The 24,850-nt window shown below is 47.9% G+C and overlaps 1 protein-coding gene across 1 annotated transcript in view; it reads right to left on the bottom strand.

Annotated features, from left to right (window-relative positions):
- Positions 1-275: 275 nt before the first annotated feature.
- The window catches only part of Xkr6 (XK related 6), a 206,522-nt gene continuing 181,947 nt past the window's right edge, over positions 276-24,850 (bottom strand). The window contains exons 2-3 of the mRNA XM_028758765.1: positions 22,484-22,680; positions 276-2,118 (exon numbers count right to left, since the gene is read on the bottom strand). Coding sequence (XP_028614598.1) covers positions 1,154-2,118; positions 22,484-22,680 — 1,162 coding nt within the window. The 3' untranslated portion in view covers positions 276-1,153. The remainder of the gene's footprint in view (positions 2,119-22,483; positions 22,681-24,850) is intronic.

Here is a 24,850-nt window from a genome sequence, read left to right as displayed (position 1 = left end):
CCCATCAAATGAAAAGAGAAGAGGCCTTACTCACTGTCACACGTCACACACACTCGCGCACACACACACATCCTTCTCAGCCTTAAAATGACGGAAGAGATCATTGTAGTATTGTGCCTTTAAATTGATGTCGTCCCTTTTGCTACCATGCTGAGTTTGATCATTGCTGATTCTCTTTGATGGCGTTTATGAACATCTCCTTTGATCTGCTTTTAGAATTTATCAAATTGGGTGTTTGGGAGTTTCATTCTTGTTTGTGTTTTGGTTTGGTTTTTTGCACGGGAATATAATGCAATTGTTGCTAGGCAAATGTTAAATGGCACATAGTCAGCCTTCAGGGAGCTTTTCTGGCCAGTGGAGATCCAAGCAGCCCTTTAGCTTCTAGAAGGCTTTACAAAATGGGAAAGGGGCAGGAGAAATCGAACAGAGAGAGGGGCTTCTATACCTTTGCTTTTGGTCAATTTGTTTGTTTGCTTGTTTTTCAATACAAATCATCAGATAGGAAGGATTGTTTTGATATGGTATCTGTTTGCTGTTTTAGTTTATTTGCTTTGTTGGTAGATTTTGTTTCATTTGATTATTTAATTTTTTTTCCTCTCCTGGTACAAAAGTTACCAGAGAGTTTTCTGTGAGGAAACGTGACAGTACCTAAAGAAACTCAGCACCTAAGGGCATAAGGCAGTTGAAGGTTTTTGTTTGTTTTGTTTTGTTTTGTTTTGTTTTGTTCTCTCAATCAGCACCAATCCCATATATGATCTACACTTGGTGTGAAGTATAAAACCTTTGTTTGTTTGTTTGTTTGTTTGTTTCTTTTGGAGAGGAGATTAGCTCTTCCTTCTCCATCCTAGGAACTGTAGTGTGGGATTATTTAATTTTTTTCAATACTGTTTCTTATGTGTAAAAAACAAAAGAAAGGTTTTCTTTTTGTTTTTACTTACAAAACATAGAGAATATCTTTGTATACATATAGTGACTGGAAAGAAAGCTTATCTGAAGGGGATGTGACTTATTGATCTTTTTTGTAGTGTTGGTGTTGTTGGTGTGGCGGTGGTGGTGGTTCTGTGTATTGGGGGAAGGGAGGGTTATATTTCTTGCAGGCGGCGTTGACCGCAACCAAACTTAAGGTCCCCTTCTCAATCTGGGTCAAGGTGTTCTAGAGTGAAGACTCATACTGCAGCAGCTCATAGAGCAGAGGCCCATCTCGGTAGCGAATGCCCACTGCGGTGGGGGTGACGTACTGCAGGATGTTAATAGTCCTCCGCAGCCTCCTGTCTACAAAGTGCGCATCCCAGGCCGGGTACCGCTTTCTTGGCATGTCAATCTTAATCAAGGGCCCTTCTGGGTGGTAAGGACGCCCTGACGGGGTAGAGGGCCCCATGGGTCTCACTTGGAATACAGGCAGGCAAGTATCAGCCGTGAGGTCCTCCTGCTGTTCCGTCACGGCTCTGGTGGGCGTGACCTGGGTCCCCCGGTACCCAGGGGTCTGAGGTGCCATAGGCTCAACATCAGGGGGCAAAGGGATGCCCCAGAGCAGCTCGGCACAACAGGAGCTGGCAAAGACCTTAGCCCGCGGCCCCATGGGATGCAACACGCCATAGTATAAGAGCATGAGCGTAATCCCAGCCACAAAGCTAACGAAGACACAACACAGTGCTGGCACGGCATAGGAGTCAGTGTTCTCCGGATTTCTGTAAAAATACCAAAGGAACGTCAAGGCAGCATTCTCGGTCAAGACTATCGTATAGTATGCGAACATTCGGTATCGAGTCCGCCCTTCCTTGACGTTAAACCAGCAGAAAATGTACACGATCCCTACCACCATGTTGAAGAGGATCTCCTCCCACTTGGACATGCAGAAGTCTGTCCCACCATGGATGATCCAGAAGGCCATGGCGCACCAGTGCACCACCACGAAGATCCCGAAATACAGCTGAAAGATGGAAGCAAAGAGGGCGAAAGAGATAACTCGGGATGAGATGGTGAAGAGGCGCCAGAAGAGGTGGATGAGGGCCCCTCTGTAACTCATGCTCTTCTTGTCGTCCCTGGAGTCCCGCAGCAGCTTGTGATAGGAAGCTAGCACCCAAGCCAGGGACATCAGGGAAGTCACAGAGGAGACACCTGCCAAAAAGACACAAACCCACACAGTTAAAACCTTGGATATCTACTGTGGGCGCAGCGGGACTGCTGGCTGAGGAGACGCCCCCCCACACGCTGCAATCTAAGGAGGGAGAAACAAATACAAAATCAGGTACTGGACCGGAGTCCCAGCTGCTTCTTACACTTGACCCCTTTCATGCACTTGCTTTCTCAGCAACCTCTTCCCTTGCCGGGTTGTGCTTTGGTGTCCCTCCCAGGCTCGCAACTCCCTCCTGCTTTGGGAGTACTCCTTCTCCTAACGGGTTTGGTTCCCCTCTGGGCCTCTGTGATTCATCCCCAGCAAATCATCCAACATCCAAAGATCCTGGCAGCTTGGATGCCTCTGACCCTTGGAAGCACTTCAGTTTCTCTAAAGCAAGTTTTTTTCTAACGCTGTTGAATTGATGTTTGTAAGCAAATTAGATGAAATGGTAGTGATAGCTGTTGGCTATGGTCATTACTGCATCCACCCAAAAACAAGTAGTCACCTACCAAGCACTGTTGTACAATGTCCTCTCACACAGGATTCTCCCAGCATCCCTGAATTCCTCATGCATAACCCGAAGTTAGCATCCAGTGCCCCCTTGTGTAGTCCTTCCTAAAATTCAGAACTAAATGCAACGGGAGGACTGGCTGTCATCTCGTTGACAGTCTCCTTAACAAATTGTCTGATCTCACAAGCATGACTCTCCTATTTCTCTGTCTTTCAAGCTAAAATCAGTGCTACACTGCCTGTTATCATTAAGGTCAGATCCAGGCACTCAAGGTTCTAAGAAAGATAGCTTGGACCCTTCATTTGGGTCCCAGCACACCACTTTACAATGATCCAAGCTTCAAGGGGGAGCCAAAGTCCCTCTGCTTTCTGGTCCCAGGATTCTGGTCCTGTCTATCTCACATGTCTCCCTCTTCCCCTCCTCTTTTGGTCTCATACTGTAAAATAGTATGGCAGGAGCCAGAGCAACTCCAGCATGTGGGCAACACACAAAGAACATTGAACATCTGGATAGTTGGCTGCCACCAAGAGCATATGCTGCTGTTGTCCTATCAATAAAGATACAAAATAAACAGGAGCAATGAGGCATGAACCCAACTTCTCCATGGAAACCAATCGAAATAAGATCCTGAGAGCAGTGATGGTGGATTTTCCTCCAACGTCTCCGGAAAGTTCTAGAATGGATACTTACATGCCCTGCTTGCTTATCCTACCAGACACAGGGCATCTGGTCTGCATCCTAGAGAGCACACATGGTTTGTGGACCAAACATTCAGAGGAAGGTTGTGTTCTGGATGCTAGGTTGGAGTAGGAAGAGCAGGTCCCCGTAGGAGTCACTTGACTTGGGTGTGGGTTTCCAGAGGGCAGGGAGCAGGAAGTCTCACCATTGTAGCTTCTATTAGACTTAGTCCCCTGGGACACTCTGAGGAAGTTTCCTTTCCAACATCCTATGGTTCCACTGTCACTTAACTAGACTGCTTGCCTTCCTTCCTTCCTTCCTTCCTTCCTTCCTTCCTTCCTTCCTTCCTTCCTTCCTCCCTCCCTTCCTCCATTCCTTCCTTCCCTTCTTTCTTCTTACCTTGAATTGAGGAGTTTCTGAATAGTCTAGGCTGGTCTCAAACTCAATACTATAGCTCAGATTAGCCTGGGACTCTGAATCATCCTGCCTCAATCTCTAGAGTTCTAACAACTGAACTCATTTACTTTTGTTTGTGTGCATGCACAGATGTGGTGTGCGTGCGTGCGTGCGTGCGTGCGTGCGTGTGTGTGTGCACGGGCATGTACATGAGCATAGAGAGATCAGAGGCCAGCTTTGAGTCATATTCCTGAGAAGGAGTACACTTTGTTTTGAGAAACAGGGTCTCTCACTGGGACCTGGAATTACCAAGAAGGCTAATTTGGCTGGCTAGCTAGGGATCCACTTGTCTCTACAACTCAGGGATCATGAGGCTTTTTATATGGTGCTGAGGATCAAATCAAAGTTGGAATGTTTGCATGATAAACACTTATTGACTGAACTGTCTTCCTAGTCCCTGAATTCCTCTTTCTTTCTTTCTTTCTTTCTTTCTTTCTTTCTTTCTTCCCCTCCCTCCCTCCCTCTCTCTCTCCCTCCCCCTCCTCCTCCTCCTCCTCCTTCTTCTTCTTTTCTTTCTTTCTTTCTTTCTTGTTTTTCAAGATAGAGTTTCCTCTGTGTAACAGCCCTAACTGTCCTTGAATTCATTTTGTAGACCAGACTGGCCTCAAACTCGGAGAGCTGCCTGCTTCCACCACCCAAGTCCTAGGGTTGAACTCATTTCTTGATGCCAATATTCAAGCACCTGTTGGGAATTGTCAAGGCCTGGCTGTCAAAGGGAGTGTTTATGAAATCTAGGTAGGAGGAAGGCCTGGTTTCGGTGTTCCTTCTAACACCATGAGAACTACTATAGCCTCTATTATTTTCCACCCAGAAGAGCATGGGTTCTGAGTTTCTAGAGAATGAAAACCCAGCTCAGCTTTTGCCAGAACATAGACTCAGTTTGTTTAATCCTAAGCATGACTTTATAGAATTGGGGTGTCAGAGCAAGGTAGCCTTTGGCCTTCACAGTTTTAATTTTACCATTCTGAGTGTGGTAACATTACCCCCCTTCAGGGCTTTCCATGTACACTGATCACCAGCAACAAGCACATTCCACACTCCACCTCTCTGGCTCCTGGTTATCCGTGCCTCCTCCCCATCCACTGCTCTGGTTCTGAGGCTCTTTGTTCTTATCTCACCCTTGGTGGCCTCAAAGCTGCTGTCTCAGTGCATAGCCTAGTTCTTAGATGAGGATTCTGGGTTTTCTCTGATCACCATGGTCCAGATGTTTTTGAATGTTGCACAGCATCATCACTGGCTTAAAAGAAGGCTCAGGAAATGGCCATGTGGGGCGATGAAGAAGGAGAGCTCATGGGGCATGCTGAATGAGTCGAGCAGCCCTGGTCTCAACTCACAACCACACTCATTTCTGACTTAGCAAAGTCTGGAACTGCCACAAGGCTTATAGATGGGGAGTTCTAAATGCTCCTCAACTCTCTCACTGCAAAGCTGCAGGAAATTAGAGCCTTGCCCCAGATTATCCTGAGGACCAGCGTTCTTCCTGCTACCTGGTGCTGCTTGCTGACTGTCTCTTCTCCATATTGTTCTTCTGAAAGCTGTTTTTGTTTTTAAGTTCTCAAGGTCATTTATAATGAAGGTCATTGGCCTGCTTCAATGGAAGAACCTGTTCTACTTCCTAGCTATCGGCTCCGTGAGCCCTGGAATGACCTGCTTTGTCTTTGGAAGTACAAATAGGCTTCCATGTCAAAAGGCATGCATCTGGCTAGAACCTGGGAATGGGACTGGCAAGGAGGTGTGGGGTGTAAAGATGGCCTTTTACCCACACAGAACAGGGATTGTAGAGAAAGGACAGTGGCCTGGAGATGTCCAAACCCTCATCTCACCACTTTGTGGGCACATTGCCCAAAGTTTTCCAGCTCTACCCAAGGCTATAGCATATCTCTTTCATCCAAAACTGGTGGAGGTGCAAACGCCTTATTCCATCTCATGGAAGAGCTGAGAAAAGCCAGGCTCATAAGACTCCAGGCAGAAAATAATTTTCTCTCTGGAAGTTCACCCAGACAGTGACCTTTATCCTCTGCGGGCTCAAGAGCCAACAGTATAGGTATCAGATAAGACCTGTTTTCAACCCATGAGACGCATCTAAATTAAATTGTAACATTGGACATATCGTTGTTAATTGGTGGGTGATTTGGCTAGGCCACACCTATATCTTTTCTTTGGATAAAGCTTGTGGACTCTCTGACACATGGAACCATTACTTCAACTGTTCGATGGCAAGCCATTAGCTGAGGGCAGCCGGATGATGGAGGGGATGCAGATGGAGATGACAAACCAGGACAGAAGGGACACACAAACACAGAGAAGGATCCCATGAGGTTTTGGCAAAGGTACCACCTGAATTCTAAGGAGATAGGCCTCAGGAGAAGCCATCCATTGGCATCTTGATTCAGAATTCCAGTCTCTCAAACTGTGAAGAGGTCATTTGTCTACAGAAGCTGTTCAGCCTGTGGCACTCTGTGACGGGGATCCTGGGAAACTTGTGTAGTTTTTCTATTGACTTCATTTTTCAAAAGTTATTTTTAATTTATTTGAGTGTGTGTGCCTGTATGTGTACCATGTATGTACAGATACCTAGAGTGGCCAGAAGAGGGCAGAAGAACCCCTGGAATGCAGTTACAGGTAGTCATGAACAATTCAGTACGGGTGTTGGGTACCCAGCCTGGTCATTTCCAAGTGCTTTAACCACTGAGACACCTCCCCAGCCCCTTAAGTCATTTAAAAAAAAAAAGAAGCAATTTAAGAAAATGTGCTGGGGGGTGGGAATGGGTTAAGGTTTAATTTTAAAAAGAAAGAAAGAAAGAAAGAAAGAAAGAAAGAAAGAAAGAAAGAAAAGAATACTGAACACATTAAAATATTTATTCTATTTTGTAAATATATATCCAAGATGTATTTCCAATATTAATTATAAAATGCATTGTCATTTTCAGAAATAAAAAAAAAAGTTCCAAATCATGCATCTAGCAGGAGACTAGACACAGGGTAGGATCTTGACAATGACCCATGCCCTAAAGCTCCTAGACACTGCTGGTCTTTATCAGGGGCTCAGTGAGTGGTGGAAAAGTAAGTTTGAAGATTTGAATCTTGCTGGAGTGGAAGGCAATGTAGGCCCTGTAGGAACCCATGGGGGGCTCTCGAAGTCCCTTCAGCTTCCTCAGGAGATGAATAGCCAGATGACAAAGAAAGCAGCAACCCTCCCTGAATCCTCTGTGGCCACTGTCCATTGAGGAGATTAATCTGAAGCTACAATGGGCTCTATCACCTGCAAGAAGCACAGGGTCATGGCTCTGCAGTGGCTCCCTGGGAAGACTTCCATTTCTGAGGTCAACCCAAAGGTCATGTTCTCTTGGGCAACAAAAGTTCACTGAAGGGTTGAGAGGCCCCAGGAAATGGCCTTGCCAGGCCTAGGAACATCAGAAGTTTCTTCTCACTCAGAGCTTGGCCACTTGGTGCATGCCTGAGATCAGGCCAGAGACTGTTAAATGCTTTATGTTTAGCTATGACAAGTTCCATGCAGTGAGCTTCCTGGTTCACTCACTACCCTGACACAGAGCCGGAAGTGAGCTTGTGGCTCCCACAAGGAACTGGCCAAATTGCAGCCAAATGAGCTGGAGAGTGTTTAAGCTGGAGCCTTCTGGGGGTAACTTCCCCAGCAGAGGCTTAGAGAGAAGGCTTTTGGGCACTAACATCACGGTTCCAGACTTGTCACAACCAGTCCTACAGTGCAGTAAGTGACACATGAGAACAACCATTGGGGAAGATCCAGCTACCAAGTTCTCAGGACTACTAGAGCTTTCTGAGAGCAGCTGAGAGAAGAAGGTATCTGGGGTAGGACGGACTGAAGTCCAGATGGGATGGGTGGTTCAAAAGAAGAGGAGGTGTGGGGAGTTGACTGGCAGCAGCAGGGGGCTGAGCCATCAGGGGAAGCTGAGCTCTGACAGGCAGAGAGGGAGGGCAGGACTGATGCCAACTGTGGGCCAATCAGTCAGTGATTGGGGATCCATCACATCTCTGGAAAGGGAGCCCAGGACACAAGAAAAGTCCTTAGAAGAAAAACTTGGTATATGATGGAAGGAATGTTCTGGTAGTCTCTGTCAGTACTCAGTGAGGAAAGCACCTTTGGAAATAAACTCTTATATTAAGACACCTTCAAAATACCCTCCCCCCCTTTTTAAATCCAGTTAAAAATCCTTCGAGGGGAAAATAGAATTCTTAAAGGTATTCCTGTTCCTTCTGTGATGAAACTTCAGCATGCCCAGAGGGGCTCCTGAATACCATCTTCGCACACAAACTGCACACATGCCTCAAATATCCCTATTGGCCACTTTCCAGTGTGTACTCCATGACTTTGAACTAAGCAAAAAAAAAAAAAAAAAGAAAGAGAAAAGAAAGAAAGAAAAAGTCTGCCATCTTTTTCCTTAAAATAAGATTTAAGCCAACTCAAGAATGTGCTCCCTAACAGAGAGTGCCCAAGAACGTGCCCACCCTTTAACGCAGTGGCTCTCAACCTGTGGGTTGTGACCCCTTGAGGGGAGGGGGTCAACTGACCCTTTCACAGGGGTCACATAACATATACACATTGTGTATCAGATATTTACATCATGAGTCATAATAGTAGCAAAATTACAGTTATGCAGTAGCAGCGAGAATGATTTTATGGTTGGGGGAGGTCACTACGGCATGAAGAACTGTATTAGAGGGTTGAAAGGACATTAGGAAGAGTAGGAACCATTGCTTTAATGTTCTTCCTAAGGATGTGTATAGACTGTAAATAAAATCCCGTACCTTCCTTTGGCTGAAGAAGGCATTGCTTTGCACACACTCCACCTCCCTCTACCTGCTGCAGCCAGGAGACTCTCTCCACTCTTATCTTGGCTTTGCTTGGCTTTGGCTTGTGGTCACTAGCATGGGGACCCATCTGCATCCCTGGGAACACCAACTGGAGCTTCGGAATGGGTGAGAGGGGCACACTGTAGAGCTTCAGCCAGCTGCCAGCTTCCCTCCTCTGCTCTCTGCTGAGTGGCTTAGCCTGACCCCACACGGAACCACTTACTAGAAAATCATTCTGAGATGAGGTGAAGCAGTATTGAGGGCAGAGCAAGGATTGTGGTTGGAGAAGGGACCCTACACACATAGAGTCATGATCAAGACACAGTAGCTCACAATGGTCAGCTCCCTGGACCCCAGCTGCTAGTCTCTCAGTGTCTCTTGCCCTTTGCCCTTGTGATAGATATCCTTACTTCTCATCTTACCCCCAGCCGTGAGATCTCTGTCCGGGCCCACCGCCTCAGGTGACTGAGCCTTTCCTGGTTTGGTGGCATTGGGTGGGCCCTGTCCTCTGTTGTACCCCCAGTTAATGTCCCTCGCTCCTCTTCCTGCCTGCAGTCTTGATGGCAGCCTTTCATTCTGGGTTTGCTGCCCTTGTTTCACCAATGAGGAAAGCAGGACTGAAGCAGGGACTGATGTGGTCCCAGCTACACTGACACTGCACCCTTGGCTCACGTGTCTGGCATTTGCATCCCAACAAGTTGACGCTCTGAGAGTCTCAAAGCCAAGACACATACCTAATTGACCATTTGTCCCTCTGCAGGGCAAGGACACTGGCCACCTCTCTCAGCATGGCTCTCCTGCCAACGAAGAGTCTCTGCAAGCGCCCACCGCCTACTCAGCCAGTTCTTGCTTGTACCTCCCTTACACCGAATGTCTTCCCTGGCAATTTCACCTCGTCTATCGAAATTCCTTCATTTTCCTACATTTTTTTAAAAAGGCTTAGTGTCTTTTGGGGAAGGGTCCAGAAAAAGACAAGGCGGTTGTGCCCACTAAGTCACCAAGCACCCCTCACTTACCCCTGCCTCACTCTACTCAGGTGACAGAGGTAAGGGAGCTCTAAACCCATCTCCTCTTCAGGCACCTGAGGTGGGAGAATCAAGCATCATGGGTAGCGGCTATGGGGTAGGCTCAGACAGGAAGTGCCTCAGCCAGAGAACCAATACTGAAGACAGGAGCTGTGTCTCCCCACTGAATCAGGGTCAGTGAAGCTACAGCAATTTTGAATGGTGGCTATGATGCCCAGGGCTTAAAATTACCACATGGAAACACATACAGCACAGACAATGGTAAATGCTACTAACCAGGGATCTCCCAGACGTGCAGAGGGCTAGTCGGCGTGCCACTGATCATGACCTACAACCCCAGCTAGCACCCCTGCCATCAGGACCTACCAACCTTCTTAGAAACCTTGGTAGAAATATACATGAATAAGGACAGTTCCACTTGGTGGACAAGCCAGATCTATCTCTAGAAGCAATGGACTCCCTGGTGACTAGACAGAACTCTGTCCTACCAGCCAAATATGAAAGCCACTTCCTTTGTAACTTCTCAAAGTACATTCCGAGGAAATCATTCTAGGTTGAACGGTGTTCTATGAACACTGTCTTTCATAAGCAATAAGCTCCTTTTTAGCTATGAATGTGTGCATGTCATATGTTGTTTCCTAATAGGTTCATGATGATGATGGTGATGATGGTGGTGGTGGTGATGATGATGATACTACTCTCAGACCCTAAGTGAGGCAATAGATTTAATTAACTTCATTAACTCTTCCCTTCAAGGCTGATAGAGGCATGGGATGGTTTTAAGATGATCAGACTTCGGCATGTACGCTGTGACTTTCTCATGTCAAATAGTTGGGAAGTTGTGGGTATAGGATTTGAACATAGAATTGCTAAAGTCCCAAACTTAGATTGTTTTTTAATTACTGGGAAAATGATATCTCTCCTATGAAATAATGATCTAACATTCCTGTTTACAGTGTCTTTTAGTTTGGCTATCCCACCTCAGCTGCCTGGTCATCTCTGCGAACACTGACTGTTGGTCTGCAGAGTTGGACACCCACCCCTGTGAGGTTCTCTCTGAGAGTTCGCATTTGGAGAATCTGACACTTCTGCTCCATCTTTCTTGCCTGGACTTTTAGAATGCACTTCCCCACAACTGCTCTCCCTAAGTCTGTTCTTACTCCCACCAACACTCCAGAATAGTCAGCTCTGCTCCCTGGAGACCCACAGCTCACAAGCAGCCAGGAGAAGTTAATCATGGGACCTCAGGTCCACAGAAGTCCAGGCTTCCAAACCACTGCACGGCAGCCTGCTGTGGCTGGTGGGCCACCTTCCCCTACTACAGCTATGGTCTTCAGATGGACGGAACCTCAAGGCTCCACTCAGTGTGGGCTGCCTCAGAGTTATGCATGCCGCCAGCTCCCAGCCTGCACATCTCAGTGGTCCATCTCCAGGGGGCTCAGATTCCTGGTGTATAGAAGCCTCCACAAGCCCCCTTGTCCCCTCTGGAGTTCACCAGTGCCAACTTCTCCAGGATCCCTGCACCCCAAGGCGCTGTCTCTGCTTGAAGTTCTTCTCCCCAGTATTTACACATTTGTGGCCAAATGTCACCTCGGTGAGACCTTTACTCAAAGATCAGCTTCTTAGTCCCCAAACACTAAACTCAAAACTATGACCTTTCTTTCCCCCCGACCTACACCCCTTCCCCAACGCTTTCCTCTTCCCCCATTTATTCTCCACCTTGTCATACAAAAATAATAGATCTTTTTTGTGCTTTGCTTGTGAGTAAAGGTTAGCTCCCAAGGGCAGAACCTAACCTTGAGGAATTTCTCTAGAATTATGTGTGAATCTGCCTCTGCCTGGGTGCTTTAAAAACAACAACAACAATAACACAACAACAACAACATGTAAGTCCACAGTCAGTTTCAGATTCTTCTGTGTGTACCCCAGGGAAGGGGTTTGATCCACTCAGCCTTCACAATATCCAACTTGTCTTAACTGTGGGAAGGGGTGCTCCCGGGAAGCTCCCACCTGTGCCTTTGTATTTCAAGGAAGAACCTCTTAGAAGAAAGAGAGAGAAGCGTGCTGCCTGTAATGAAAGCTTCCAAAGCATCGGGTGCTATGCCAAACCCTGGTTATTTCACTCGTTCTGAACGATAATCTCTAAGTGCTTATTGGTGTCTCCACGTCACAGATGGCAGGCTCAGAGAGGTAAAGGAATTGCTGGCGCTGTCTGGGCTCAGCAGGTCTTTGATCTGATGCTTTATCACTTCTGACCTTACTGTCTCTGAAGATAGCAGACTTTGCCTGTGAGCAATGCTTCCAGGTACAAATCCCAGCAGAGAAAGTCCACCTCTTCCAGGAGCTCTTACACTCTGGTCCACTAGCCTCCTGCCCCCATTGCCCCAGGCCAGGGACAGAGACATCACCTTTGACTAGAGGAGCATGGTTCCTATGAGCTAACCCTGAGCTGTTCTGCCCACCTATCTGCCTGCCGTTCCTGTGGAAGGCACAATAAGGGCTCTTGGCAACCGTTCTCCTTTCCTGCCCCCCTCTGTTGCTGCCTCCCGGTCAGAACAAAGCTCCTTGTACTTCAAGCCCCTGGGCACAATGAGCTTCTTTCTGGGTATGTAAATTACACACTCTTTCTTTCCTGTGTGTGTGTGTGTTCGTGTATGTTCATGTGTGTATACATGTGTGTACCAGAAATTGCTTTCGGGTGTCTCCCTCAATCAGTTACTACTAATCATTTTAAAAGACAGTCTCTCACTGAGCTTGGAGCGCGCTGATTGGTCTGGTTGGCTGACCAGCAAGCCTCAGAGGTCCTCCCATCTGTTTCCCCAACACTGGGAGCACAGGCATGAACCAACATGTATGATTTTTTTACATGAGTGCCAGGAAAACTCAAGTCCTCAAGCTTAAACAGGAAGCATTTTACCAACTGAGCCATCTCCCTGGCCCTTTGAAGAGTCTTTAGAGGCAGTTTGCCTTCTAATATGTTGCCTCACCATGCTTGGATCATAGTAAAATGTATTCCTTAAAACAGTTAAACCAGTAAGCTATTGGGTAGGAGGATACAAGCCCAGGACACTCAACTCCAAAGTTGCATTTGCCTTGAGCTAAAATCCAAAGAGCATTCTATAGTTTCCTTCCCCCAGTGGGCCAGATTCAGGACTTGGTGAGCCAACCTGCTGCTCTCTAAGGCAGGAAGGCAGCATGCTTGCTTCTGACATAAGCCAGCCCAGAGCCAGCCCAGAGCCAGCCCAGAGCTGCCTCTCCCCTCAGAGATGCTAGACTTGTACAAGTTGGACCTGATTCTTCCTCTGAGCCCCATGCTCCCAGAAATAAGACTCAGACTCAAAATATCTAATTAAAAATACCTTGGCCATGTACCTAGGTTCTTCTCTGACTAGATCATAACTTAAAATAACCCATTTATTGTAATTTACACTCTCCCTTGTGGTTGGTTACCTATCTCAGGTACCAGGCATCCATCTGGTCACATCTTCCTGGACAAATCTCTTGCCCTCACACTCTCCCAGAATCCTTTCTGCCTCGTGGATATCCCACCTTCTATTCTACCCTTCCCTATAGGCCATAGGTTTTTTAATTGACAGATGATACATCCATACAATACACAAGATACTCTCTCTACACATGCCCACCTCCTCAACTGTAAGAAGTCCCTGGTGATTGACAGCTTGTTTTTTTAGTATATGTGCTGCCAAAGCGAACATGACAGCTTTTTTTTTTTTTTTTTTTTTTTTTTTTTTTTTTTACCACAGGCTCTTTTACTGAGCCTGGAGTTCCTATTTAGCCAGACAGGCTAGCCAGTGAGCTCCAGGGATCTTCCCAATTCTGCCTCCCCAATGCTGAGATTACAGGTATGCACTGTCATTCCTGGCTTATTTTTCTTTAATATAAGTGCCAGAAACCAAACTTGACTTGCTACACCATTCCCCCAACTCTTGGCTTTTACTTCTGAGAAAGAGAAAAGCTGTCTTATCCACTTCTATAGGCGCTGTGCCAGCTGAGTAGTTGCCCAACATGATTCCTGAGCAAATGCCTCTCACAAACTGTTTCATAAGCAATGCCAGAAATGCAGGCTCTGATAAGAAAGCTGCTGATTCGCTGGCCAAGGGGTGCCATGAACGGACACCTGGAAGTTTCCAAAGCTAGTGGGCATGGTTGTCTTAATTGCTCACTTAAATCTACCCTTCCCACTATTTCAGTTTCCAGTGGCTGCTGGAACAAAGGACCACATGTGTACTGGCAGAGAATAACCACATTCATCACAGCTCAGTTCTGGAGGTCAGGGTCTGATTTCTGAAGCGTTGGCAGGACTGAGTGCCAGCTGGAGGCTCCAGGGAGAATCTGCTTCCTTGCCTCTCAGCTTCTGGAGCAGCCCACATCCCTTGGCTGCTGTCCCCTTTTTCTGTTTTCAAATTCAGCATTGTGGCATCTTTATGACTTTCTTTCAGCTTTCACTGATGCATCCTCTGCCCCTCTGACCCACCTCCTTCCTATCTGGGACAACCAGATGATCAGACTCATCCTCTTAGTCAAAACTCTTCACAGCACCGGCAAAGCCCATTTTGCATAGAATATGTCAGCTGTAGGTTCAAGGTTAGGAGGCAGACACCTTGACAAACCATATTCATCCAGCATTTACTATCACTAATAGCTAGACAGTTATCCCCAAACGGGGTGATTTTTGACCCACATCGGGTGTCAGGTAATGTTTGGGGGACATTTTTGGTTTGTACAGCTCAGGGTACAAGTATTGCTGGTACTCAACAGGTGGAGAATGGGAGGTCACCGAGCATCTTGCACCGAACAAGGCAGCCCCTAGAGATGAATCATCTGCCCCTAGACCTAATCACACCAAGGTTACAATCTGATGCTAGCACTTTCCCATACCTTTCCATGTTCTGTAAAAGTCAAACAAATGGCACCTGGCACCTTGAAATGGATCCATGGGAGTGGATGCAGGGACATTGATGCAGGACAGATTGTCTCCTGGTTCTGATGAAGAGTGGCAATTTCAGTTTCCTCTGATGGTAATTCTGCTTGTTTGTTTTTGGGACAGAGTGTATACATAGTCCTGGCGGTCCTGGAACTCACTATTCACACCACTTGCTTTGCCTCCCAAGTGCTGAGATTAAAGGCAGATGCAGACATGTCAAGGGATCTTCCTTTCTTTTTCTTTTTTATCCTGGTAGTCATCTTGATTATCAACTTGATGAGACTCACAATCACTAAGGAAGCAGGCCAGTGCACATGTCTGTGAGAGAGTTTCTAATTATAGTTAACTGACATGGGAAGGCCCATGCTAAGTGTGGGCAGCGCCATTTTATGGGCTGGGGTCCCAGACTGAACAAAAAGGAGAAAGTGGGTTGATCATCAGTACTCATCTCTACTTCCTGACAGCGAATGCAGTACCCACACACTTCTGCCTCTGGGCCTCCCACACTGTGACAGACTGTGTGTCCTCAAACTGTGAGCCAGAACAAACCCTTCCATCTTCAAGCAGCCTCAGGCCAAACAGGCAAAAACCAATAAAGCTCCTAGGAGACAGCCATGGCCCTGTCTTAACCACATATCCTCCATTGTGTTTCTCCTCTGGATACCACAAAGCTGGAGGGTGTGGGAAACACCTATGGAGCTCTTCTGGGAGCACGGTGCACCTCAGGGAGGGAGCACTCTCCCCACAAGAAGCTTGAAGGTCAAATAACAGCGTTTAAAGGACTCGCAGAAGAGCCAGACGCACATTTCCCTGGATCCTTCCTCCTAAAATGTCATCAGGAATATCAAAACACCATCTCTGCAGCCAGCTGGATAAAGGCAAGCCTCTGCCTCAGAGACTTTAAAACAAAGGTCAGTCACTCAGCTGCACGGCACAGGGCTTGCGGGTGCCAAGCTCTGGCTGGCTGGAACACATGAAGCAGGCCCCCTTCACTTGCACACACCCCCACCCAGTCTAATAAACCCCTTCTCACCTAGCAAAGAATTAGGCTGCCCAATACCCCGTGGCTCCCAAACATTTGAATGGAACATAAGAGATGTCCTGGAAGGAACATGGGCTCTGCCACAAGACATCTAGCTTGGGAATAGCCTTATAATCTTGGACAGTGAAGCTACTAAGACTCAATTTATCATTTGTGAGCCAGGGATAAAAATACAGGCCTTGAATATGCAATGAATAATGAATCTTAGCGCATATATATATATATATATATATATATATATATACACACACACACATATATAGCACACATAAATATACAAACTAAATATAGATAGAATGCTTATAAAGAGTGTAAGCATATGTGATATATATATATATATATATATATATATATATATATATATTCCTTATGTTCTTGAAATTATGTTCATGTGCCTATTTATTTTTGCCTGTATCTACTAGAATGTGAGCCCTCAGAGGGAGCAGGAACCTCCCTGCTTTGCCCATTATTGTTCCCTGAATCCAGTACTGGGAAATCTTTATTCCCTTGACATCCTCCGTGAGCAGATAACTGCGGAGAACATTATTCCTGATCCAGAAAGGTGGGAACACAGATTGGAAAGAGGCTGGGAACTATTTTTGCTCTGGGACCTAAGTCCTTGACACCAGGAGTTCTGGAATAATCAGGCATGCCTTTGATGGCATAGTGTTAACATCAATCATTGCAATGGGAACTTCATTGGTACCAGGGCCTTAAGTGTCACCCACTCCTCTCCAAACTCCTGGGGGTAGGAGGGGTTGGCTGCAAAGGACCACTGAGAGGGAGTGATGGAAGGACTCCCAGCCCCCACCGAGGGCCACAGCTCCATGAGGACAGAACCTTTCTTCTAGGTGACAGCCTCCAGCCCATCCAGGAGACAAGTAGGAACCAACTCAGAGTGCTTGGCAGCAGGAAGCCCTGGTCCCAGGACACTGAGATGCTTCCTGGGAATCTTCCCCTGGGAAGACTCTTCAGAAGCTCATGACGCTGCAGTTCTCTCCAGGACTGTGTCGCACGGCTCAGAATTCCTGCATCTGATGTGTGCATCTGGCCTCACAGCTGAGTAGTACCACTGCCCCACCCTTGAAGACGTCACCATTTCCTTTTCCTCAGCATCAGAGATGGCCAAGAGCAGAGATACTCTGGGAGTCCCTGCTGCCTTCCTCCCCGTGGCTGATGCCCAAAGGCCTGCTGAGAGTCTACCGGGCACCCCTCCCAGTGGCCAGTCCAGTGGACTTCAGCAGGAGTATTTCTTGCCTTCTCTCTGCAGATTGTCACCACAGAGCTGATCCGTGCACGCACAGCTTCTCACCTGCCCCATGAGGACCCTGTGGTGCTAGGGACGTAGACTGAGGTGACCCCATTCTTTTGGGTCTTTGCTGTTACGGTCTCAACTTCATTAAAGATACTGGAAGCCCGCTTGACCTCAGGCCTTGGCTCCAAAATTCTCCTAAATTCCGCAACACATTTTCCCATATTTGCTGATGTTCTCTCCTTTGTACTTCTGGGCTCCAAGGTGACCTACTGACCTCATGAAGCGTCCTTTACAACTCCACTAAAAGCTGCAAGAAGCTCTGCTGCCTTTCCCATCCCTTCCTGGCTTCATTACTCCCAACACCCTCTATGAGAGAAAAATAAATATTTGCTTACCACTTGTTTATATGGCACTCAGACTTCATGAGGGAATGGGGTGGAAAAGTCTGTTTTGATTCTTAATGTATCTGCCTCTAGGTCTCACATCATGCAAGGTATACAGTGGGTGGTTAAGAGTTACTTCCCAAGGGGAGGGATCAAAGTTCAATTGTAGTTAATGCTCATGTTTCTGAACTTGCTGCCCTCTGCACCTTCTCCCAGAAGGCACCTTGACACCTGGGCTGGATCATGAAGCCTAGGCTGGTGAGTCTTCATGGTGTCTTACACACGAACACTTTGAAATAGTCAAAGACCAGTTTACACACACTTATTTTCACAAGACAGACTTGGTTTGCTTTTCTTGTGAGTTTTCTTTAAGTCTCCTTTCTTTTCCTCAGTTGTCAAGGGTAACCAGAGCTGAAAGGGCTACAGTGAGGTAGGAGACACAGGAGATCCCAGTTTCTAATTGCTGCACATTCTGTGTAACAGCACAGAAAGAGACTTCATTGTGACTTTAGACAAAAAGGAGCTTGAAGGGTGGAGCACTGGGGTTTCAGGGCCAGGGGACCCTGTGTGTGGACACCAAGAAGAATCCTCATGGAATGGCCTCCAGAGAGAATGGGAAAGGCATGGGAGAGAGGACATCCTGGGGACACAACAGTGGCCATGTCCTGCTAGAGGCATGCCTTTGCTGTGTCTCTCCATTCCGGTGATATAGAAAGAGGTGGCCAGAGGGAACAACAGAACTTTACATCTCTCTCTTTCCTTAGCAGAGACCAAGACAGGATGCAATGGGCAGCGGGGCAGTTGAGATTCTCCATGGCAGACTTCTGTCCCACTTGTCTGTGATACGGCCGTGTTTCCTGGGAATGGCAGACCGATGCTGAGGAGTTGGAGAAGAGGACTTCACTCCACTGGAGGCCTGTCAGGCAGTGCTGGTACAGACACAGTCATGACTCAGCATGGTGAGCTATGGCCCAATGCAATGGGATGGTCGTTTCAATAACAAATTATACGCATTGCTTCCAAGGAGCCAAAAGAGAAAACTTAGAGATCTGGTCTATAACTTAGACTTGTGACCTTCAGCCCCCACGGCCAAGTCACTGTCACTTTCCAGCATCACTCTATTCTAATCAAGTGGTGAACAAATGGTTTGAATTCATATTGAAAACTCTATCTTCAATTTTATGTATTAATAGTCTTGGGAAGTAGATCCTTTAGGGGGTCATTTGGGTGAAGTCATGAGGCTACAGAGGCCCCCATGAGATCACGGGAGGACTCATAATGAGGAGAGACCCAACCTATCCTACATTGTAATCCGCTCACCTATACGATGTCACGAGAAGACCTTCACCATGTGTTAGCACCGTACTCCTAGACACCAAGCCTCCCAAAATAGATCTCTATTGTGAATTTCCAGCCTTGGGTGTTTTATTATACCAACACACTTTCCTCTTTTGGTTCTGGACTTAAAGACAGTTTGAGCCAGTGCCTGTGTGAACCAGATGAGACAGAATCTGAAGAACACTTCTTATACAGGAAGAAAGAACTCCAGGAGGAAAGAAATGCAGTGTTTGTTTCACGGATGCAGTAGCTAAGATCTGGGCCCTGCCTTTTTCCTCCTGTAGACCAGCACAAAGGAGCCTCAACCTTCACTAAGGAGAAGTTCAGCCAGGGAGACAGAAAAGGGGAGACTGAGGCTTCTTGTGTAGCACTCTGTGTCCCCATCAAGGGAGGAAAGACTAACTCACTGGGCTGCCAGCTGAAGAGGAAGGCTGGGCACCTCAGCCTAACAGGACAGACAGAGGGAGTGAGCACTTGCCTTTCTGGGTGAGTTGGATGAGAGCAGAGCTTGTGCTGTATGTTAAGCCAAGGTGAAGCAAAGGATCACGTTTCTGCAGTTTGTACACATGTGTGGTATGTGCACCCCAAGACCAGGGGAGGACATCGGGTATCCTGCTCCATTCACTCTCCATTTCATTCACTTGGGACAGGGTCTCTCATTGAGCCTGGAGCTAGGCTGGAGGCCAGTAAGCTCAGTGATCTTGTCTCCACCCCACCCCCACCCCCACCCCATAGCCCTGATATTACAGGTGCATGTGGCCATGCTGAGCTAGAGATGGAGAGCCCTCTCGCCCACTGAGTCATCTCCCCGGGGTTTTGATGTAAGCAGAGTCCATGACTTCAAATTGGAAGAACAAGCTAGTAGGGAGGTTGATAGTTAAGACAGAAAGACACTGAAATGTATGAGACCAAATGTCTGCTTAAAGGAAATAGCAATGCTTCCGTGTGTGGTTTCATGTTTTTCTTAGAGTCTTTTGTCTTTTTTGTCTCATTCTGTTACATATTGGTCTGGAGTTACATGTGTTTATTTGTGAGTGAGTGAGTGAGTGTGCGTGCATGTGCATGCCTAACACAACACACATATGTAGAACAAAGGACAGCTTCTAGAGTCCCTTTAGGTGGGGCCTCTGTGATGGAATGCAGGTCACTAGACTTGCACATCAAGTCTGTGGGATAGTGCGTGCGTGCGTGCGTGCGTGCGTGCGTGCGTGCGTGTGTGTGTTAACTTCCTGGGCAAGGCATAGTGTTTGGAGGGTACCCTATATGCCACAACAGCTGTTTGAGGGCAGCAAGAAGCATGGAAGTCCTTTGTTTACATGCTCTTTGTTACGTGACCTTGGGCAACGTCTTTTTCTGTGCTTCATCTTCCCATGTATAAAGCAAGGGGAGTGGACTCAATCACGTCAGTGGTTGGCATCTCTCACCTCTGTGCAGAGTTCCAGCGCTCCTACCAAGTGTTATAACATGCCACTTACGATAGCAAAGTCTAGCTGGGCAAGCTACACGCTTGCTATGCCAGAACTAAGGCCGATTAGAAACAGGAGGATCGCAGCAAGCTGACATCAGACTGATCTACCTAGTAAGTTCCAGGTCAGCCAGTGCTACATAGAGAGACCCTGTCTCAACAAAACAAAAATTAAAATAAGCAAAAAAGCAAAATCTGTCTGGGTTTTCTTGCTAAATACCTTTCCTGGGAAAAAGCAAGCCTCTGTCCCTGAGCAGGACAGTCCATGACATGCCATTTTGTACCATTCTGGGGTCATAGGTCATTCTACCTTCATGCTACAACCGCATTCCAAACACCTTTCCCACCCAAGGACTTCCAGTCTTTCCTACTAGCGGACTGAGAGGGCGGACGGGCACACACAGCACAGGGGTTTGCGCTATACTGGACATGTGCAACAGGCAACTTCTAATTGGTGGGACTCCTAGGAAGGTTCTGTCTTCCTCATCTCCACCTGGAAATGTCCACTTATGTAATTGCTGAAATCATGGTTTCTGGCACAGGATGACTGTGTATTTCTGGGGGGACTACTAGGCTCTTCCTCTGGACGCTGCCTTCCACCCTGCTTCCCTTGCTCCACTGCTACTCTAGCTGCAGTGAGGATTCTTACTTTCCGGTCATCACTATCATGGCCTCCCATGGAGAAAGCTTTTCCTACCTCAGGGCCTTTGAACTTGCTATTTCCAAAGTTTGGAAGGCCATTTCTGTGTCTCTTCCCTTGTTGTTGACACCCAGCCTAAGTCTGTAAAGGGTTTCTTTGACCTTTGCCTCTAGGGCAATCCCTCTAGCCCCATTGCTGGTTCAGGCCTCAGTGGTGTATTTTCATGTGTCCAAGAGCTTCCAGAGTCATACCAGTCTGTGATGCTAGGCAATGTGCTGTGGAGATATGTATACACTCAACAAATTTTCACAACACCCAACACAATTTTTATTTCCACTTTAGAGATGAAGAAACACAGCTGGGAAAAGAACCATCCCACATCCTAAGTCTACATGGCGGAGCCCAAGTTGTGTGCTGCTCTCTGCCTTTCCCAGTACCCTAGGCTGCTTTCCAAACCAACCTTAACCCGGAATGGCTGCCAAGATGGCAGGAAACCTGCATCAGCAAGGAGGACAGAACAGCCTTAACATCTTTTTAAGTACCCTCAGTGTGAATGGCACAGAGAGGGGATGAGCTATCCCCCAGCCAGCCAGAGGCAGTACCAGAGGCCAAGGAGCTCATGTAGAAAGCTTAAAGCCCTTCAACAAGTGGATCTACAGTAAAAAATAACCAAATGACAAGACACAGCATAGGACCACAGGGTCTAGCGGTATCATGATAGCCCAGGAGACCAGAGGCCCACTGGCCAGAGAGAGTCAAGGCAAGTGAGGACCCTCTCCACCAGCTGTCTTGTTATCCCAGATCATGGGTACTCCTGCAAACCTCAGCACTTAGGACCTCCTTGGGTCTGATTCCTTTAGCAGTGTCTCTGCTTAATTACACCTAGCAATAAGACACCCACTATCTCCAGAGACAGTCCTTCAGTGGCTGGATGGAATATTTCCCATTCCCCACCCATATGACAGTTCCCTGCATGTGTACGTTGCCATCTATGACCTTTTTTTTCCTTCCCTGTTCCTTCAAACGTTAGTATTCACACATCCCAACTCTCCCCAACAAAACAACCCGTTTCTCCCTCCGTGTGCCACCTCAGGCCCTTTCTCAACCTAGACCCTGTTCTGGTGTATCCTGACTCCCTGCTATGCACTCTGTGGGCTAGGCTAGCCATTAGCTCTGAAGTAAGACCAATTCAGTACAACATTGGCATCCCAGCACCCAAGAGCCTTCCTACCACTAAGCCTGCAAGCTAGACTGTGCTCTGTGGCTTCTGAGGTCCCGTGGAGACTACTCGAGGCCACATTGAGGAGTACAGAGTCCCATTGTGCTCATCAGAGCAGCAACCACTTCAGCTTGTCTTTACAAATGAGCTGAGACATCTATGTACACTGGAAGTAAGACCCCAGAGTTTTAAATGCCTCAAACCAGAAGTAAAACCTGACACGATTCAGTCTCATGGGCACATGCTAGCTTTAGGCCTGATTATCCCCATTCCACATAGGTAGAAACATCAGGGCCCTGAACAAACCCCAAGGGGGTCTCACACTGGATTAGGGGGGCCAGGACCCTGAACCACTAAGGGCAGGCTGGCTCTGTTAGAGGCAGGGTGGCTCTGCTGCCCAGAGGCACATGGAAATCCCACACTTATGAACCTAGTGCCCCAGTAGCAGGGATGCCAAGAGGGCTGGGTCTGGACATCTGAACTTAGAACCAGGACCCTCAGCCATTTAGGCAAATGAGGCAGCTGCAGCTGGGGTGGGGTGATGGCGGTACCGGGCAAGTGGTGGGCAGGAACTCACAGGGCAGCGTCTCTGCACTGTTCTTCTGGATCATTATGCAGAGCTGTAGCACCAGTTGGGGGGCGCTCTCCAGAAAGGTCTCCAGGAGGCGCAGCATGTTGACATCTGCATATTCGTACATCATAGCCCAGTAGAAGCGCCGCTGGTGTTCCTTCTGCCGCTGGCTCTGAATCCCCAGGTACATGGTGCGGATATACCTGTGAGGAAACATGAGACAGAACACATGTGTGGGTAGGTTTTGGGGGTGGGATATAGAAGAAGCACAACCAGCCCCCTAGAGCTCAAGCTTTCTGCACTGACATTCCCCCAACCTCCTTCAGAAGTCCCCAGGGGCTTGGGTGGGGTTCGGGCTTAAAAGGATGAAGTGATGAGGCATGGGGGTCCAGCCCTTGGAGAGAGCTGGCCCAATGAGGGACCCCAGGCCAGTTCTTCCCATCCTGGCCTCCACTTATATATATAGGAGATGAAAGCATCGACTAAATGAGGTTCCAGGCCCATCAACTAAGCATTCCAGATGAGCTCAGAGGGTAAGTGGGCTTCCTGGGGTACAGGATCAGGGTGGAGGTAGGAGACATTCCAGTAGAGTTGGCACTTCTGTTACTCTAGAGAGGAAAGAGTCTGGCTTGGGATGCTCTTGAGTACTGCTCACTGGCTGGCCACACCCACATGGGGAGGATGTAGGCAAGGTTCTGTAGGGACCTGTTGGGCCTCTGAAAGGCTACCTAACCTCCCGTGCACAGGCTCAGAGGGCTGAATGGAGAATCATGCATAGTCAACAAGACTTCATGTATCTGATAGACATCAGGAAGACCTAGAGACTACAAGGGAAGCTATGTGCATAGGCAGTCACAAACCTACTGACCCCTCTCTCAAGAGGGACATCCAGACTCTGTGAGGAGCTCCAAGAGCCCAAGGAAACAGGCCTAGTTGGGGAGCCTGAGCTAGCAGGTCAGCACGGAGAACTGTGTGATGTTGATGTTGGCTCAGTGTGCCAGGCCCTTCTCTCCAGTGAGGGGGCCTCACGTGGTGGGTACTCAGCACACTTGTGTAGAGGGCACTCTTCACACATGAGCCCCGCTGCCACCAGAAATGTCTGGAGCTGTGTCTCCAAGGATTTTGTGGATGTACTAAGTCCAGCCCTCAGTCTTGGATGCAAGCAATAGTCCGGCTATGGACAGGGACCAGGATGTAGGAAGGGCCCAGGATATAGGCAGACTTATCTGGGTGGGTCCCTGCCCAAACACAAGGGTCAGAAGTACAGCTCTGTCAGTCAGGATCAAGAATGGACTCATACACACAGTGACACATATTCTTGAGCTGGAGCCATATAGACAGGGCACAGGGCTGACAACCCTCCCCAGGCTAAGTGGTCCTCAGGTGCTGCCCACGCGAGTCTGCTGGACAGGCCTCTCTATCCTTTCCACAGCATTGACATCGGCACCTCCTCAGTGGCACATGCTGCCCACTACTGCCCTGTGAGAACCCTTCTTCACAAGGGAGCCAGAGTGTCCTTGGAAGGTTCTAAAGTACAGGCAGCTTCTCCCCTCTGCAGCTGGTTCCCCAGTGCTCAGAATGATCTCCCCAGCCCTCCTCAGGGCTTAGGGCCTCACCTCATCTCAAACATCTCATCAGCTCTCCTGTTCTCTCAGACCCTCTTTCTCATCTGTCTTTCTTGCCTCCCCTTGGAGCACAGAAGCCCTGTGTGAGTGGGGACCGGCTGACGGCACCTTGCTATATCTCACTGCCTAGTTCAGCACCTGTAGAAGAAGCAGGCTGGAAAAACCTGTTCTCTGGGGCTGAGGACTCCAGGCAGGACCACATGCTCACAATTCTTAATGGCAGACCCTAAGCATGCTGGAGTCAAAGGTGTGAAAGGTGAGTGACGGATGAGAGAATTACTGTCCTCACAGCAGCGGGGGTGGGGGTGGGGGTATCATCCAGGGATGGGTGTCCATGTTTAAAGGCAGACTGGACGGCGCATATTTGTAACACAGTTTAAAACCATAAAGTGCTGCTACCTCTAGTTGTAAAACACTGGGCCTCACTATAGAAGAGCAGTTGTGTGCAGATCTTGAAGAATGACAGCTCAATGGCCTGCAAGAAATGGCTCACTGGGCAGAGGCTGTGAACTCCAAAAGCCATGCAGCCATGGTCAGTCCCAGCTGGACCGCAAAAAAGAAAGAGAGAGAGAGAGAGACAGAGACAGAGACAGAGACAGAGAGAGAGACAGAGAGAGAGACAGAAAGAGACAGAGAGAGAGACAGAAAGAGACAGAGAGAGAGAAAGAGTTTCGTGCTTCCCCATAGATCCTGAGACTTCATAACGGAGACTCAAGTGTCCCAAAAGGATCTCCCAGTAGGGAAGTAG

The sequence above is a fragment of the Grammomys surdaster genome, unplaced genomic scaffold, assembly GCF_004785775.1.
Source record: "Grammomys surdaster isolate TR1022 unplaced genomic scaffold, NIH_TR_1.0 126219, whole genome shotgun sequence".
Taxonomy (NCBI): Eukaryota; Metazoa; Chordata; class Mammalia; order Rodentia; family Muridae; genus Grammomys; species Grammomys surdaster.
Note: the sequence above shows the minus strand (reverse complement) of the source record. Positions and strands in the feature narration are given on the sequence as shown.